The following is a 14656-nucleotide window of genomic DNA, read 5'->3' as shown; positions in this document are numbered from 1 at the left end:
GGGATGTTGGTAAGATCTTGAGGAGAGAGCTGAGTTCCAGTAAACAAGCTCTCCATCTGAGAAGTCAGCTGATTTGAGGCGAGGTTGGGGGCCGGGTGGCTGAATCTGGGTCAGTCTTACCTTCACTGTCCGCCCCCTCAACCCTACAGCTCACACACACACACATACACAGTCATCTGTTAACTCGAGAAATGAGTCAAAGAGAAACTGAGATCCTGCTCCCACCAACAGAACTACATACTAACATCAGCAGTACAATATGCCTAGGTTTTTATTGCAGTGGAAACATAATGTGGAGTAGCAGCACATCAGAGAGAGGAAGATGTCTATCGGGGTGGGGTTGTTGGTGTTGGTTTTTGTGTGTGAGAATATTACAATACAATCGCCTCGTTGTCGATAAGGTTTGGCTTGACTAAAATGTTTCTTTAAACCCATAGTCCGTGCTAGGCCATGTGCAGGTTCACTCATCTCTCCATTAGCACCTTAATAACTAGATCTGGTCCAGGGTGTTGTTACGGCTTGCTAACACTGAGCTCAGTGTTAGCAAGCCCCACTTAATGCCCTGGACCAGAGCTAGTTGATGCGTGATGTGTTTGGATGGCGAGGTGATTTGTAGCTCAGATGATCTGCAGCCCGGCGTGGAGCTCAGGCTGTCCCCGGCCAACAAGCAGTATCACACGAGTCTGATATGTGCTGAAGTAGAGACAGTCAACAAAAGGACTGATTTTCAAACATTTATTTAATTAAGGCATGGTTTCACAAGTTCACCTTTTCAGGGTGGCCTCTGGCCCGGGAACATATTCACAACCATGCAATTTAAAACATCAAAAACACAAAGGAAGCAAAAAGCCCAGGAGACCGGTGGGAAAGACAATGGACACATCTTCACTCACAAGACTCCATTACCCCTAAGACTGTATTACCACTAAACAATGAGTATATGGTTTGATTTATCTTAACACACTTTAAAGTGATGCACATTCTTATGTATTCACCTGTGCAACGCCAACCTCTTTACTATCTGTTGGTGGGATACGAAATCTGTTTCTTGTCTCATCTGTCATCATAGTAACTCAGCCATGGTGAGTTGAAGAGAAAGGGGCCACTGTGAAGCGTGGTGATTGGTTTCTCTCTTTCTCTCAAACACACACAGCTGTCGAACAGCTGTCTGATTCACAAGGAGAAAAAGGCAGCAATCCTGTCGCCTCACAAAGATAGGCATCACACTCCCCCGTCTGGCTCCTCACGTTGCCCACACACACGACTTCTATGCACAGATAAAACAACCACAGAACTTTGAGTTCTCTCATTCAGAGCTTTCAAACAGACTTGTGTAGAAGATAACAGGCCTTAGATTTCTCTCTGCCTCTGTGCCCAAATGGCACTCTATTCCCTTTGTCGTGCACAACTTTTGACCAGAACCCATAGGGTTGGACATCGGGTGCTATTTGGGACGTAGCCTCTCTGTGCCCAGAGATTTAAAGACATGTTGATTAACGTCTCTAAGCAAACAATAAAGATCTCATTTATCAGACACTTTGACGGAAAGTCACATTCAGTTAGCAGCATATGAAATCACACAGTGCCTGTGGCCCATGTAGGAATCGAGAGGAGGCGAGAGAAAGAAGAGTTTCACAATGAGTCTTTGTAAGAGCAGAGACATTTTATAGTCCCACAGCCACAGGCCCTCAGAATGCATTTCTCGCTCACACACAGCTGGACGTCAGTGTTTTATGGCCAGTGCTCTCTCCCCTGTAGCAGATGTGACACACCCACAACTATGTGCAGCAGGCCTGAACCAACCAAAAAACAGCTATGGTCTGACTTTAGTACTTAAACATAGGCCTGTAGGAGTCAAATGTGGTAGAGTGGTTAGGCTAACTGTAAAGGCTGCGAGCCACGACACACACACACAGAGAGCAGGCCCATTCATGGGCCCGACCAGCTGGGCCCTGTAAATGTCAAAATCAGCTGACCCCACCTGCCGTGTGTGTGGCACTAGTGTTTTGGAGAGGGCTCTGGTGTGGGGTCTCCAGGGACTGGCAATGACATGGGTCTGGGCAGGTGGCGGTGTTGTTTGGGGTAAAGTGGTGGAGTCCTCCACAGGACATCTCACAGAACTTTGTGTGTTTTGGCTGAGGCCTCTTTATACTACCACTCTACAGCCAGGTCAGAAAACAATGCTCTCTTTTTTCCCCCTCACATTTTATTCACGTACCTTCAATCCTTGGACAGATCACATTCAAAAGGAAAAAGCCTTTTGTGAAAATGCCCTCTAAAACCAAAGACAATGCATCACACCGAGAAAAACTTTGTCATACACCCTGTTAAAATCGATCAACACCTATGACATATGCAGATATGATAGATTACATAGTACAGGTCTAATACGCACTCTACTATATGCACATAACATATGAATAAGGGTTATATACAATTATAAACGGGGTGGTTTGAGCCCTAAATGCTGATTGGCTGACAGCCATGGTATATCAGACCGTATACCACGGGTACGGCAAAACATGTATTTTTACTGCTCTAATTACGTTGATAACCAGTTTATAATAGCAATAAGGCACCTCGGGGGTTTGTGATATATGACCAATATACCACGGCTACGGGCCGTGTCCAGGCACTCTGCGATGCGTCGTGCCTAAGAACAGCCCTAAGCAGTGGTATATTGTCCATATACCACACCCCCTCGTGCTTTATTGCTTAATTGATCATCAAAAAATTTGTATTTTTTCCTTTTGATTGAATAGGCTTTGTCCGAAATGGCACACTATTCGCTATGTAGAGCTCTACTCAAATGTGCTGTGGCCGAAACTGGTTCATTGTTTAGGTAACAGGGTGCCATTTCAGATTAGCCCTAAAGTGTATTTATTTGTCCTGTTATATATCTTATTTATTTGTATTTTTTTGTTTTTACATATCAACACGCGTAACCTTTACACAGGGGAGTAAAGCACAGTATTCAATGTTTCCCTGTCGTCCTAGTAACCACACTGTTTCTGTTGTTTGCGAGCATCTCACAGTCCTCTATTACCCTCTACTTCACCATAAATAAAGAATTACAAAAATATACCTCACTTCAAACAGAACTGCAGCAAGAAAGGAGCTTGTCATGGAATTAAAAACAACAACTGAATGAAGGAGAATATGAGGGAGAGAATGATGAGAAAGGATGAGAGGGGGAGAAAGGTAGTCTGGATAACATCAATCCAGTCCTGTCATGCTTTGGAATATGACAGAGTACAAGGAGTAGAATGTAAGCTAATGAGACTGGCACCCAAGCTAGGAGAGAGAGAGAAGAGAGAGCTGGGTTTCCAGGGCAACCTGTAAAGAGTGAGTGAATAGGCTAATATTGTGGTGAAGGACAGTATCAAGATCTGGAATGTCTTAGGGTGGAGCGTCTTGAAGGAGTGGAGGTGGGATGTTTAGGCTGGGGGGGAATGTCTTGAAGGAGTGGAGGTGGGATGGTTAGGCTGGGGTGGAATGTCTTGAAGGAGTGGAGGTGGGATGGTTAGGCTGGGGTGGAGTGTCTTGAAGGAGTGGAGGTGGGATGGTTAGGCTGGGGTGGAATGTCTTGAAGGAGTGGAGGTGGGATGGTTAGGCTGGGGTGGAATGTCTTGAAGGAGTGGAGGTGGGATGGTTAGGCTGGGGTGGAATGTCTTGAAGGAGTGGAGGTGGGATGGTTAGGCTGGGGTGGAGTGTCTTGAAGGGGTGGAGGTGGGATGGTTAGGCTGGGGTGGAATGTCTTGAAGGAGTGGAGGTGGGATGGTTAGGCTGGGGTGGAATGTCTTGAAGGAGTGGAGGTGGGATGGTTAGGCTGGGGTGGAATGTCTTGAAGGGGTGGAGGTGGGATGGTTAGGCTGGGGTGGAGTGTCTTGAAGGAGGGATGGTTAGGCTGGGGTGGAATGTCTTGACAGGGTGGAGGTGGGATGGTTAGGCTGGGGTGGAGTGTCTTGACAGGGTTTGAGGTGGGATGGTTAGGCTGAGGTGGAATGTCTTGACAGGGTTTGAGGTGGGATGGTTAGGCTGGGGTGGAATGTCTTGACAAGGTGGAGGTGGGATGGTTAGGATGGGGAGGGGCGTCTCTGGTCTCCTGGGATGAGTTCCCTTTGTACCCCCACTCCATTTTGAAGAGCAACATGGAAGTTGTAGTTCTAGCGAGAGTTGTAGTTTAGTAAACAATGTGTAGAGGCCAGCCAGGCGGTTAAAAACTCTCTTCAAGTCCATGTTGATGTAGTGTGTACATTCACAGGTACACCCTGTCCTCCCAAAGGCTCAGGGTGTGTGAAAACGGACATCTGTGCTACTTCTTCTTAGCATTGACACTCTTGCAGAGCCAGTTCATTCCGTCCTGAAAACAGATGGGAGGAAAATTACATTCCAATCAACTTCCTGAATTGAAAACACAAATTGCCCCTAAACCCTGTTGCATCTCACCTGTACCCCCTCCCCGGTGAGGGCAGAGCAGGACTGGATCTGCCAGACGCGGTCCCGGATGGTGTGCAGGTTAAGTCCCTCAGCGATCTCAGAGGCTGGGGCTGCCGTCAGCAGGTCCTGCTTGTTGGCAAATATCAGCACTGGAACCCCACTCAGCTTCTCCTCATCCAACAGCTCAGCCAGCTCCTAGAACACACACATCAGCATGGGATACCAATATAAACCTGTGTGTATGTAGAATATGCACATTACACAGCACACAAACATCACTTGAGGCAAGACTCACCTGCCCCGTCTCCTCAAATCTTTTTCTGTCTGCACTGTCGATGACGTAAATCTGAAACGCAATAATGTTTCCATTCAAAAGTATTAGTAGCACACTTCTGGTGGTGTGTAAGTGTGTGTGTGTATACAGTACCAGTCAAAAGTTTGGACACACCAACTCATTCAAGGGTTTTTCTTTATTTGCACTATTTTCCATAATATAGAATAATAGTGAAGACATCAAAACTATGAAATAACACATGTAGAATCATGTAATAACCAAAAAAGTGTTAAACAAATCAAAATATATTTTAGATTATTCAAAGTAGCCACACTTTGCCTTGATGACAGCTTTGCACACTTGGCATTCTCTTAACCAGCTTTATGAGGTAGTCACCTGGAATGCATTTCAATAAAAGGTGTGCCTTATTAAAAGTTCATTTGTGGAAATTGCTTTCCTTCTTGATGCATTTGAGCCAATCAGTTGTGTTGTGACAAGGTAGGGGTGGTATACAGAAGATAGCCCCATTTGGTAAAAGACCACATCCAAATTATGTGAAGACCAGCTCAAATAAGCTAAGAAAACAACAGTCCATCATTACTTGAAGACATGAATGTCAGTCAATCCGGAAAATTGCAAGAACTTTGAAAGTTTCTTCAAGTGCAGTCACAAAAACCATCAAGCGCTATGATGAAACTGGCTCTCATGAGGACCGCCACAGAAAAGGAAGATCCACAGTTACCTCTGCTGCAGAGGTTCATTAGAGTTACCAGCCTCAGAAATTGCAGCCCAAATAAATGCTTCACAGATTTCAAGTAACAGACACATCTCAACAGCAACTGTTCAGAGGAGACTGCATGAATCAGGCCTTCATGGTCGAATTGCTGCAAAGAAACCACTAACAGCCACCAATAAGGAGACTTTCTTGGGCCAAGAAACACGAGCAATGGACATTAGATGGGTGGAAATATGTCCTTTGGTCTGATGAGTCCAAATTTGAGATTTTTGGTTCCAACTGCTGTCTTTGTGAGACGCAGAGTAGGTGAACGGATAATCTCTGCATGTGTGGTTCCAACTGCTGTCTTTGTGAGACGCAGAGTAGGTGAACGGATAATCTCTGCATGTGTGGTTCCAACTGCTGTCTTTGTGAGACGCAGAGTAGGTGAACGGATAATCTCTGCATGTGTGGTTCCAACTGCTGTCTTTGTGAGACGCAGAGTAGGTGAACGGATAATCTCTGCATGTGTGGTTCCAACTGCTGTCTTTGTGAGACGCAGAGTAGGTGAACGGATAATCTCTGCATGTGTGGTTCCAACTGCTGTCTTTGTGAGACGCAGAGTAGGTGAACGGATAATCTCTGCATGTGTGGTTCCAACTGCTGTCTTTGTGAGACGCAGAGTAGGTGAACGGATAATCTCTGCATGTGTGGTTCCAACTGCTGTCTTTGTGAGACGCAGAGTAGGTGAACGGATAATCTCTGCATGTGTGGTTCCAACTGCTGTCTTTGTGAGACGCAGAGTAGGTGAACGGATAATCTCTGCATGTGTGGTTCCAACTGCTGTCTTTGTGAGACGCAGAGTAGGTGAACGGATAATCTCTGCATGTGTGGTTCCAACTGCTGTCTTTGTGAGACGCAGAGTAGGTGAACGGATAATCTCTGCATGTGTGGTTCCAACTGCTGTCTTTGTGAGACGCAGAGTAGGTGAACGGATAATCTCTGCATGTGTGGTTCCAACTGCTGTCTTTGTGAGACGCAGAGTAGGTGAACGGATAATCTCTGCATGTGTGGTTCCAACTGCTGTCTTTGTGAGACGCAGAGTAGGTGAACGGATAATCTCTGCATGTGTGGTTCCAACTGCTGTCTTTGTGAGACGCAGAGTAGGTGAACGGATAATCTCTGCATGTGTGGTTCCAACTGCTGTCTTTGTGAGACGCAGAGTAGGTGAACGGATAATCTCTGCATGTGTGGTTCCAACTGCTGTCTTTGTGAGACGCAGAGTAGGTGAACGGATAATCTCTGCATGTGTGGTTCCAACTGCTGTCTTTGTGAGACGCAGAGTAGGTGAACGGATAATCTCTGCATGTGTGGTTCCAACTGCTGTCTTTGTGAGACGCAGAGTAGGTGAACGGATAATCTCTGCATGTGTGGTTCCAACTGCTGTCTTTGTGAGACGCAGAGTAGGTGAACGGATAATCTCTGCATGTGTGGTTCCAACTGCTGTCTTTGTGAGACGCAGAGTAGGTGAACGGATAATCTCTGCATGTGTGGTTCCAACTGCTGTCTTTGTGAGACGCAGAGTAGGTGAACGGATAATCTCTGCATGTGTGGTTCCAACTGCTGTCTTTGTGAGACGCAGAGTAGGTGAACGGATAATCTCTGCATGTGTGGTTCCAACTGCTGTCTTTGTGAGACGCAGAGTAGGTGAACGGATAATCTCTGCATGTGTGGTTCCAACTGCTGTCTTTGTGAGACGCAGAGTAGGTGAACGGATAATCTCTGCATGTGTGGTTCCAACTGCTGTCTTTGTGAGACGCAGAGTAGGTGAACGGATAATCTCTGCATGTGTGGTTCCAACTGCTGTCTTTGTGAGACGCAGAGTAGGTGAACGGATAATCTCTGCATGTGTGGTTCCAACTGCTGTCTTTGTGAGACGCAGAGTAGGTGAACGGATAATCTCTGCATGTGTGGTTCCAACTGCTGTCTTTGTGAGACGCAGAGTAGGTGAACGGATAATCTCTGCATGTGTGGTTCCAACTGCTGTCTTTGTGAGACGCAGAGTAGGTGAACGGATAATCTCTGCATGTGTGGTTCCAACTGCTGTCTTTGTGAGACGCAGAGTAGGTGAACGGATAATCTCTGCATGTGTGGTTCCAACTGCTGTCTTTGTGAGACGCAGAGTAGGTGAACGGATAATCTCTGCATGTGTGGTTCCAACTGCTGTCTTTGTGAGACGCAGAGTAGGTGAACGGATAATCTCTGCATGTGTGGTTCCAACTGCTGTCTTTGTGAGACGCAGAGTAGGTGAACGGATAATCTCTGCATGTGTGGTTCCAACTGCTGTCTTTGTGAGACGCAGAGTAGGTGAACGGATAATCTCTGCATGTGTGGTTCCAACTGCTGTCTTTGTGAGACGCAGAGTAGGTGAACGGATAATCTCTGCATGTGTGGTTCCAACTGCTGTCTTTGTGAGACGCAGAGTAGGTGAACGGATAATCTCTGCATGTGTGGTTCCAACTGCTGTCTTTGTGAGACGCAGAGTAGGTGAACGGATAATCTCTGCATGTGTGGTTCCAACTGCTGTCTTTGTGAGACGCAGAGTAGGTGAACGGATAATCTCTGCATGTGTGGTTCCAACTGCTGTCTTTGTGAGACGCAGAGTAGGTGAACGGATAATCTCTGCATGTGTGGTTCCAACTGCTGTCTTTGTGAGACGCAGAGTAGGTGAACGGATAATCTCTGCATGTGTGGTTCCAACTGCTGTCTTTGTGAGACGCAGAGTAGGTGAACGGATAATCTCTGCATGTGTGGTTCCAACTGCTGTCTTTGTGAGACGCAGAGTAGGTGAACGGATAATCTCTGCATGTGTGGTTCCAACTGCTGTCTTTGTGAGACGCAGAGTAGGTGAACGGATAATCTCTGCATGTGTGGTTCCAACTGCTGTCTTTGTGAGACGCAGAGTAGGTGAACGGATAATCTCTGCATGTGTGGTTCCAACTGCTGTCTTTGTGAGACGCAGAGTAGGTGAACGGATAATCTCTGCATGTGTGGTTCCAACTGCTGTCTTTGTGAGACGCAGAGTAGGTGAACGGATAATCTCTGCATGTGTGGTTCCAACTGCTGTCTTTGTGAGACGCAGAGTAGGTGAACGGATAATCTCTGCATGTGTGGTTCCAACTGCTGTCTTTGTGAGACGCAGAGTAGGTGAACGGATAATCTCTGCATGTGTGGTTCCAACTGCTGTCTTTGTGAGACGCAGAGTAGGTGAACGGATAATCTCTGCATGTGTGGTTCCAACTGCTGTCTTTGTGAGACGCAGAGTAGGTGAACGGATAATCTCTGCATGTGTGGTTCCAACTGCTGTCTTTGTGAGACGCAGAGTAGGTGAACGGATAATCTCTGCATGTGTGGTTCCAACTGCTGTCTTTGTGAGACGCAGAGTAGGTGAACGGATAATCTCTGCATGTGTGGTTCCAACTGCTGTCTTTGTGAGACGCAGAGTAGGTGAACGGATAATCTCTGCATGTGTGGTTCCAACTGCTGTCTTTGTGAGACGCAGAGTAGGTGAACGGATAATCTCTGCATGTGTGGTTCCAACTGCTGTCTTTGTGAGACGCAGAGTAGGTGAACGGATAATCTCTGCATGTGTGGTTCCAACTGCTGTCTTTGTGAGACGCAGAGTAGGTGAACGGATAATCTCTGCATGTGTGGTTCCAACTGCTGTCTTTGTGAGACGCAGAGTAGGTGAACGGATAATCTCTGCATGTGTGGTTCCAACTGCTGTCTTTGTGAGACGCAGAGTAGGTGAACGGATAATCTCTGCATGTGTGGTTCCAACTGCTGTCTTTGTGAGACGCAGAGTAGGTGAACGGATAATCTCTGCATGTGTGGTTCCAACTGCTGTCTTTGTGAGACGCAGAGTAGGTGAACGGATCATCTCTGCATGTGTGGTTCCAACTGCTGTCTTTGTGAGACGCAGAGTAGGTGAACGGATCATCTCTGCATGTGTGGTTCCAACTGCTGTCTTTGTGAGACGCAGAGTAGGTGAACGGATCATCTCTGCATGTGTGGTTCCAACTGCTGTCTTTGTGAGACGCAGAGTAGGTGAACGGATCATCTCTGCATGTGTGGTTCCAACTGCTGTCTTTGTGAGACGCAGAGTAGGTGAACGGATAATCTCTGCATGTGTGGTTCCAACTGCTGTCTTTGTGAGACGCAGAGTAGGTGAACGGATAATCTCTGCATGTGTGGTTCCAACTGCTGTCTTTGTGAGACGCAGAGTAGGTGAACGGATAATCTCTGCATGTGTGGTTCCAACTGCTGTCTTTGTGAGACGCAGAGTAGGTGAACGGATAATCTCTGCATGTGTGGTTCCAACTGCTGTCTTTGTGAGACGCAGAGTAGGTGAACGGATAATCTCTGCATGTGTGGTTCCAACTGCTGTCTTTGTGAGACGCAGAGTAGGTGAACGGATAATCTCTGCATGTGTGGTTCCAACTGCTGTCTTTGTGAGACGCAGAGTAGGTGAACGGATAATCTCTGCATGTGTGGTTCCAACTGCTGTCTTTGTGAGACGCAGAGTAGGTGAACGGATAATCTCTGCATGTGTGGTTCCAACTGTGAAGCATGGAGGAGGATGTTTGATGGTGTTTTGCTGGTAACACTATCAGTGATCTATTTAGAATTCAAGGCAGACTGAACCGGCATGACTACTACAGCATTCTGTAGTGATATGCCATGTGTTATTTCATAGTTTTGATGTCTTCACTATTATTCTACAATGTAGAAAATAGTACAAATAAAGGAAAACCATTGAATGAGTAGGTGTGACTGGCATTATATATATATATATACACACACACACACACACACACACATATATGTACATACATACATACATACATACATACATACACACACACACACACACATACATACAGTTGAAGTTTACATACACCTTAGCCAAATACATTTAAACTCTGTTTTTAACCATGCCTGACATTTAATCCTTGTAAAAATTCCCTGTCTTAGGTCAGTTAGGTTCACCACTTTATTTTAAGAATGTGAATTGTCAGAATAATAGTAGAGAGAATTATTTATTTTGGCTTTTATTTATTTCATCACATTCCCAGTGGGTCAGAAGTTTACATACACTCAATTAGTATTTAGTAGCATTGTCTTTAAATTGTTTACCTTGGGTCAAACGTTTTGGGTAGCCTTCCACAAGCTTCCCACAATAAGTTGGGTGAATTTTGGCCCATTCCTCCTGACTGGTGAGCTGGTGTAACTGAGTCAAGTTTGTAGGCCTCCTTGCTCGCACACGCTTTTTCAGTTCTGCCCACAAATGTTCTATGGGATTGAAGTCAGGGCTTTGTGATGGCCACTCCAATACCTTGACTTTGTTGTCCTTAAGCCATTTTGACACAGCTTTGGAAGTATGATTGGGGTCATTGTCCATTTGGAAGACCCATTTGTGACCAAGTTTTAACTTCCTGACTGATGTCTTGAGATGTTGCTTCAATATATCCACATAATTTTCATTCTCATGATGCTATCTATTTTGTGAAGTGCATCAGTCCCTCCTGCCGCAAAGCACCACCACAACATGATGCTGCCACCCCCGTGCGTCACGGTTGGGATGGTGTTCTTCGTCTTGCAAGCATCCCCCTTTTTCCTCCAAACATAACGATGGTCATTATGGCCAAACAGTTCTATTTTTGTTTGACCAGAGGACATTTCTCCAAAAGGTACGATCTTTGTCCCCATGTGCAGTTGCAAACCGTAGTGTTTTTTTATGGCGGTTTTGGAGCAGTGGCTTCTTCCTTGCCGAGCGGCCTTTCAGGTTATGTTGATATAGGCCTCGTTTTACTGTGGATATAGATACTTTTGTCACTGTTCCTCCACAATCTTCACAAGGTCCTTTGCTGTTGTTCTGGGATTAATTTGCACTTTTCGCACCAAAGTAAGAAAGTTGAATCTACATAAAGTTCTTCATACACGAGTTGTCATGCAGTCAATATGCTGTTCTGACCTTGTGTGCAAAGTCAAATGGCACGGACAAATCAATACGAAAATAGATATGTTCTTTCAGCAATGGAACCAAAAGCGATTGATCTATGGTAAACTACATATAGTATATCAATTTACTGCATCACCGATATATATATATATATATATATAACAATCTAACAGCCCTCCAAGTAGACAATTCTAGTGAAGTGTAAAACGTGTAGTTTTTAATATGTAGTAAAATCGTAGTAGGATTTGATAATTTACCTTGTGATTTCATTATATAAATGTAGAGATTCATAACTAATTGCTTCCATTGCCCTGTTAAGAACTCTTTTTATTTATTTAAATATTTTTTATATATATATTGACTTTCAATTTTGAAAGTCACTATATATAAAAAAAATATTTAAATAAAAAAGATTGAAAGATTATATATATATATCCCCATTAGGGTGGCCTAGTGGTTAGGTTGCAAGTTCGAATCCACTAGCTGACAAGGTACAAATCTGTCGTTCTGCCCCTGAAAAGGCAGATAACCAACTGTTCCTAGGCCGTCATTGAAAATAAGAATTTGTTCTTAACTGACTTGCCTAGTTAAAAAAAATGAAGGAAGCTATGGTTAAGCCACTCACCAGTACATCAGTGTTCTCAAAGTAGTTTCTCCAGTAGGGTCTGATCTTCCTCTGCCCCCCGATGTCCCACACATTCAACTTAAAACCCTGAGACTGAACACTCTTTATGTTGAAGCCCTGGAGAGAGAGAGTGTTTTAAGTGATAGTCTAGCACAAATAACACCCCCCAATGTGCATATGTGTTCCCCAGTAGTACTGTACCTGTGTGGGGGTGATGTGACTGATGTCCTCGGAAGCCAGTTGTTTCAGCAGAGTGGTCTTTCCCCCGTTGTCCAAACCCAGCAACAAGATCCGAACCTCCTGATCTGGTGTGCTCTTTAGCTTCCGAAGGATTGACAGCAAACCCTGTAAAATATCAAAACCCGATCCGTTATCCCAACTCGTGACATGAGCAATAGAGCAGCAACAGGAGCATCACTGCGTTCTAAATTAGCTAACTACAGTAACTAGCGATGTGGCTACTCGCATCCCTCCACAACAGGCTGATCAATTGCCTGCGACTCGAGCCTCAAGGATGCGCATAGAGGAACACAGAAAATAGAAGATCATTCTCGAACTAATTATCCTCTCTCTAGAAATTCACGGTGGTTACAAATGGGGAAAGCGTTCTGAAGCCGACTGAGCTAACTAATTATGTCGCTAGCAACAGTTTCAAAGGGTTTAGCTATGCTAGGCTGCTAATCTCATGATAAACCAACAGAGCAACAAGACCGCTGCGGTCAGCTTTTCCTCCCAAAAATCTATATTTTTCACCAATTTATGAATGTCTTAGAAGGTACAGTGGCAACATTTTAGAACAATCGTATTGTTAATTATGCCTTTATTTGATTCGATCTACATTATAATAGCTATTTAAATTGAACTCACCATCTTGTTGCTTTATCTCCCCAAGACGCCACCGATGTTACTAGGGCCCCTAGTAGGGGGCGATGACGTGGGACACAAGTTCACGCGAGAACACAACAGGTGTGGGCGTAAACTAGGGCACGCCACTTAGCATTATAATTAGCCACTTTAGCTATTAACTAAAGCTCTGTCAACTAACAATTCCCCACGTAAATTGGTCCCACGATTGAAATACATTGTGTACTAACGGAGGCATAAATAACAACACCGCACATGTATGATAATGGGTTCTTATTTGCAATGTATTTTGTGTTTCATTTAGAAAGAGAAAAGTCAAGATCTGCTGCGTGCATATTCTAAAGGATGAGATGACATAAAGTTCATATAATAATTGATTTATTCCTGAAATTATTTTTCTAGAGAGAGTGAGCTGCCCCGGTCTGTGGAGGAGGCGGTGCCACCCCCCAATTTCCTAGTCTGCTTCCCCTCATGTGCTACAGTTCTGTAGAACAGGTTTCACACCCTGTGTTTTTAGATCAGTGCAGATGAAGGAAGAGACAAGGAGAAGGGTTTTTGAGATGCAGAGGTAGATGATTGACATACAGTCTAACTAGACTGTCCTGTGGAAAATCAATATCTGTGGTTGATCATAGCCTTGCCTCAGACAATTCTCAACCTCATCACATCACATGCTTTAAGGCTTCTCTTCAACTCTCTCACCCCCTCTTATTCATTCACATCTTCCTCCCTGCACCTTTCTCCCCCTCTGCCCTTACTCTCTAATTCTCTTCACACAATACCAAACGTTTGCTAATGAATTAATTTGTTTATATATTTATATGTTTTTTCATATGTTGATGTACCAGATGCTAGATGCTATTCTGCTCAGTCAGTGTGCAGCTGCAGCAGAGAGAGTACACACCATGACCCTGCTGTTCAAACAAACAGCTCTGGTTCCAGCCTGCTTCTAGCTTTCCCTGGGCCTGTGTGCATCTCAAAAGTCTTGACTGGCCTCCTCTCCTCCTCCCCGCCTGATATCCTATCTCTGGCTGTTTGAAATATGCAGGAAATGCTCCTTTGAATAACTTTGGAAGGGTGGATGATTAATTAATTGATTATAAATGAAATCATTGGTCAGTTCACTTTGTTGCGTGAGCAATAGAAACACACTGCAGGTACCACAGGGAGGTCTGTCCCAGGGTTGGGTTCAAAGGTTATGGCTAACTGGTCAGAGCAGCTTTGATTGGTTGGAAAGTAGGTTACCCACTGAACTCTGGTGGGATGGGAGATAGTTTTTACAAAGGAAAATGGGAATGATATGATACTGTAATAATATAAGTTGTCTCAAGATTAGACCTACGCTTTAGTCAGCTGGCCCTCGCTACATATTAGTCGCCAGACCCACTGGCGCCAGGTCATCTATAAGTCTATGCTAGGTAAAGCTCCGCCTGATCTCAGCTCACTGGTCACGATAACAACACCCTCACATAGCACTCGCTCCAGCAGGTATATCTCACTCGTCATCCCGAAAGCCAACACCTCCTTTGGCTGCCTTTCCTTCCAGTTCTCTGCTGTTAATGACTGGAACGAATTGCAAAAATTGCTGAAGCTGGAGACTTATATTTCCCTCACTAACTTTAAACATCAGCTATCTGAGCAGCTAACCGATCTCTGCAGCTGTACATAGTCCATCTGTAAATAGCCCATCCAATCTACCTACCTCATCCCCATATT

At 44.9% G+C, this 14656-nt stretch overlaps 1 protein-coding gene across 1 annotated transcript; it reads right to left on the bottom strand.

Annotated features, from left to right (window-relative positions):
* Window positions 1-721: 721 nt before the first annotated feature.
* LOC109889433 (ADP-ribosylation factor-like protein 3) lies at window positions 722-13040 on the bottom strand. The gene is made up of 6 exons (XM_020480856.2): window positions 12944-13040; window positions 12278-12421; window positions 12077-12193; window positions 4736-4786; window positions 4450-4635; window positions 722-4363 (listed from the first exon to the last, which is right to left on the bottom strand). The coding sequence occupies exons 1-6, from the start codon at window positions 12944-12946 to the stop codon at window positions 4316-4318; spliced, it is 549 nt and encodes a 182-aa protein (XP_020336445.1). The 5' UTR covers window positions 12947-13040; the 3' UTR covers window positions 722-4315.
* Window positions 13041-14656: the final 1616 nt, after the last annotated feature.

This window comes from Oncorhynchus kisutch, linkage group LG25 (assembly GCF_002021735.2).
Source record: "Oncorhynchus kisutch isolate 150728-3 linkage group LG25, Okis_V2, whole genome shotgun sequence".
In the NCBI taxonomy this organism is placed as follows: Eukaryota; Metazoa; Chordata; class Actinopteri; order Salmoniformes; family Salmonidae; genus Oncorhynchus; species Oncorhynchus kisutch.
The sequence above is the reverse complement of the archived record's forward strand: the minus strand, read 5'-3'. Positions and strand labels throughout refer to the sequence as shown.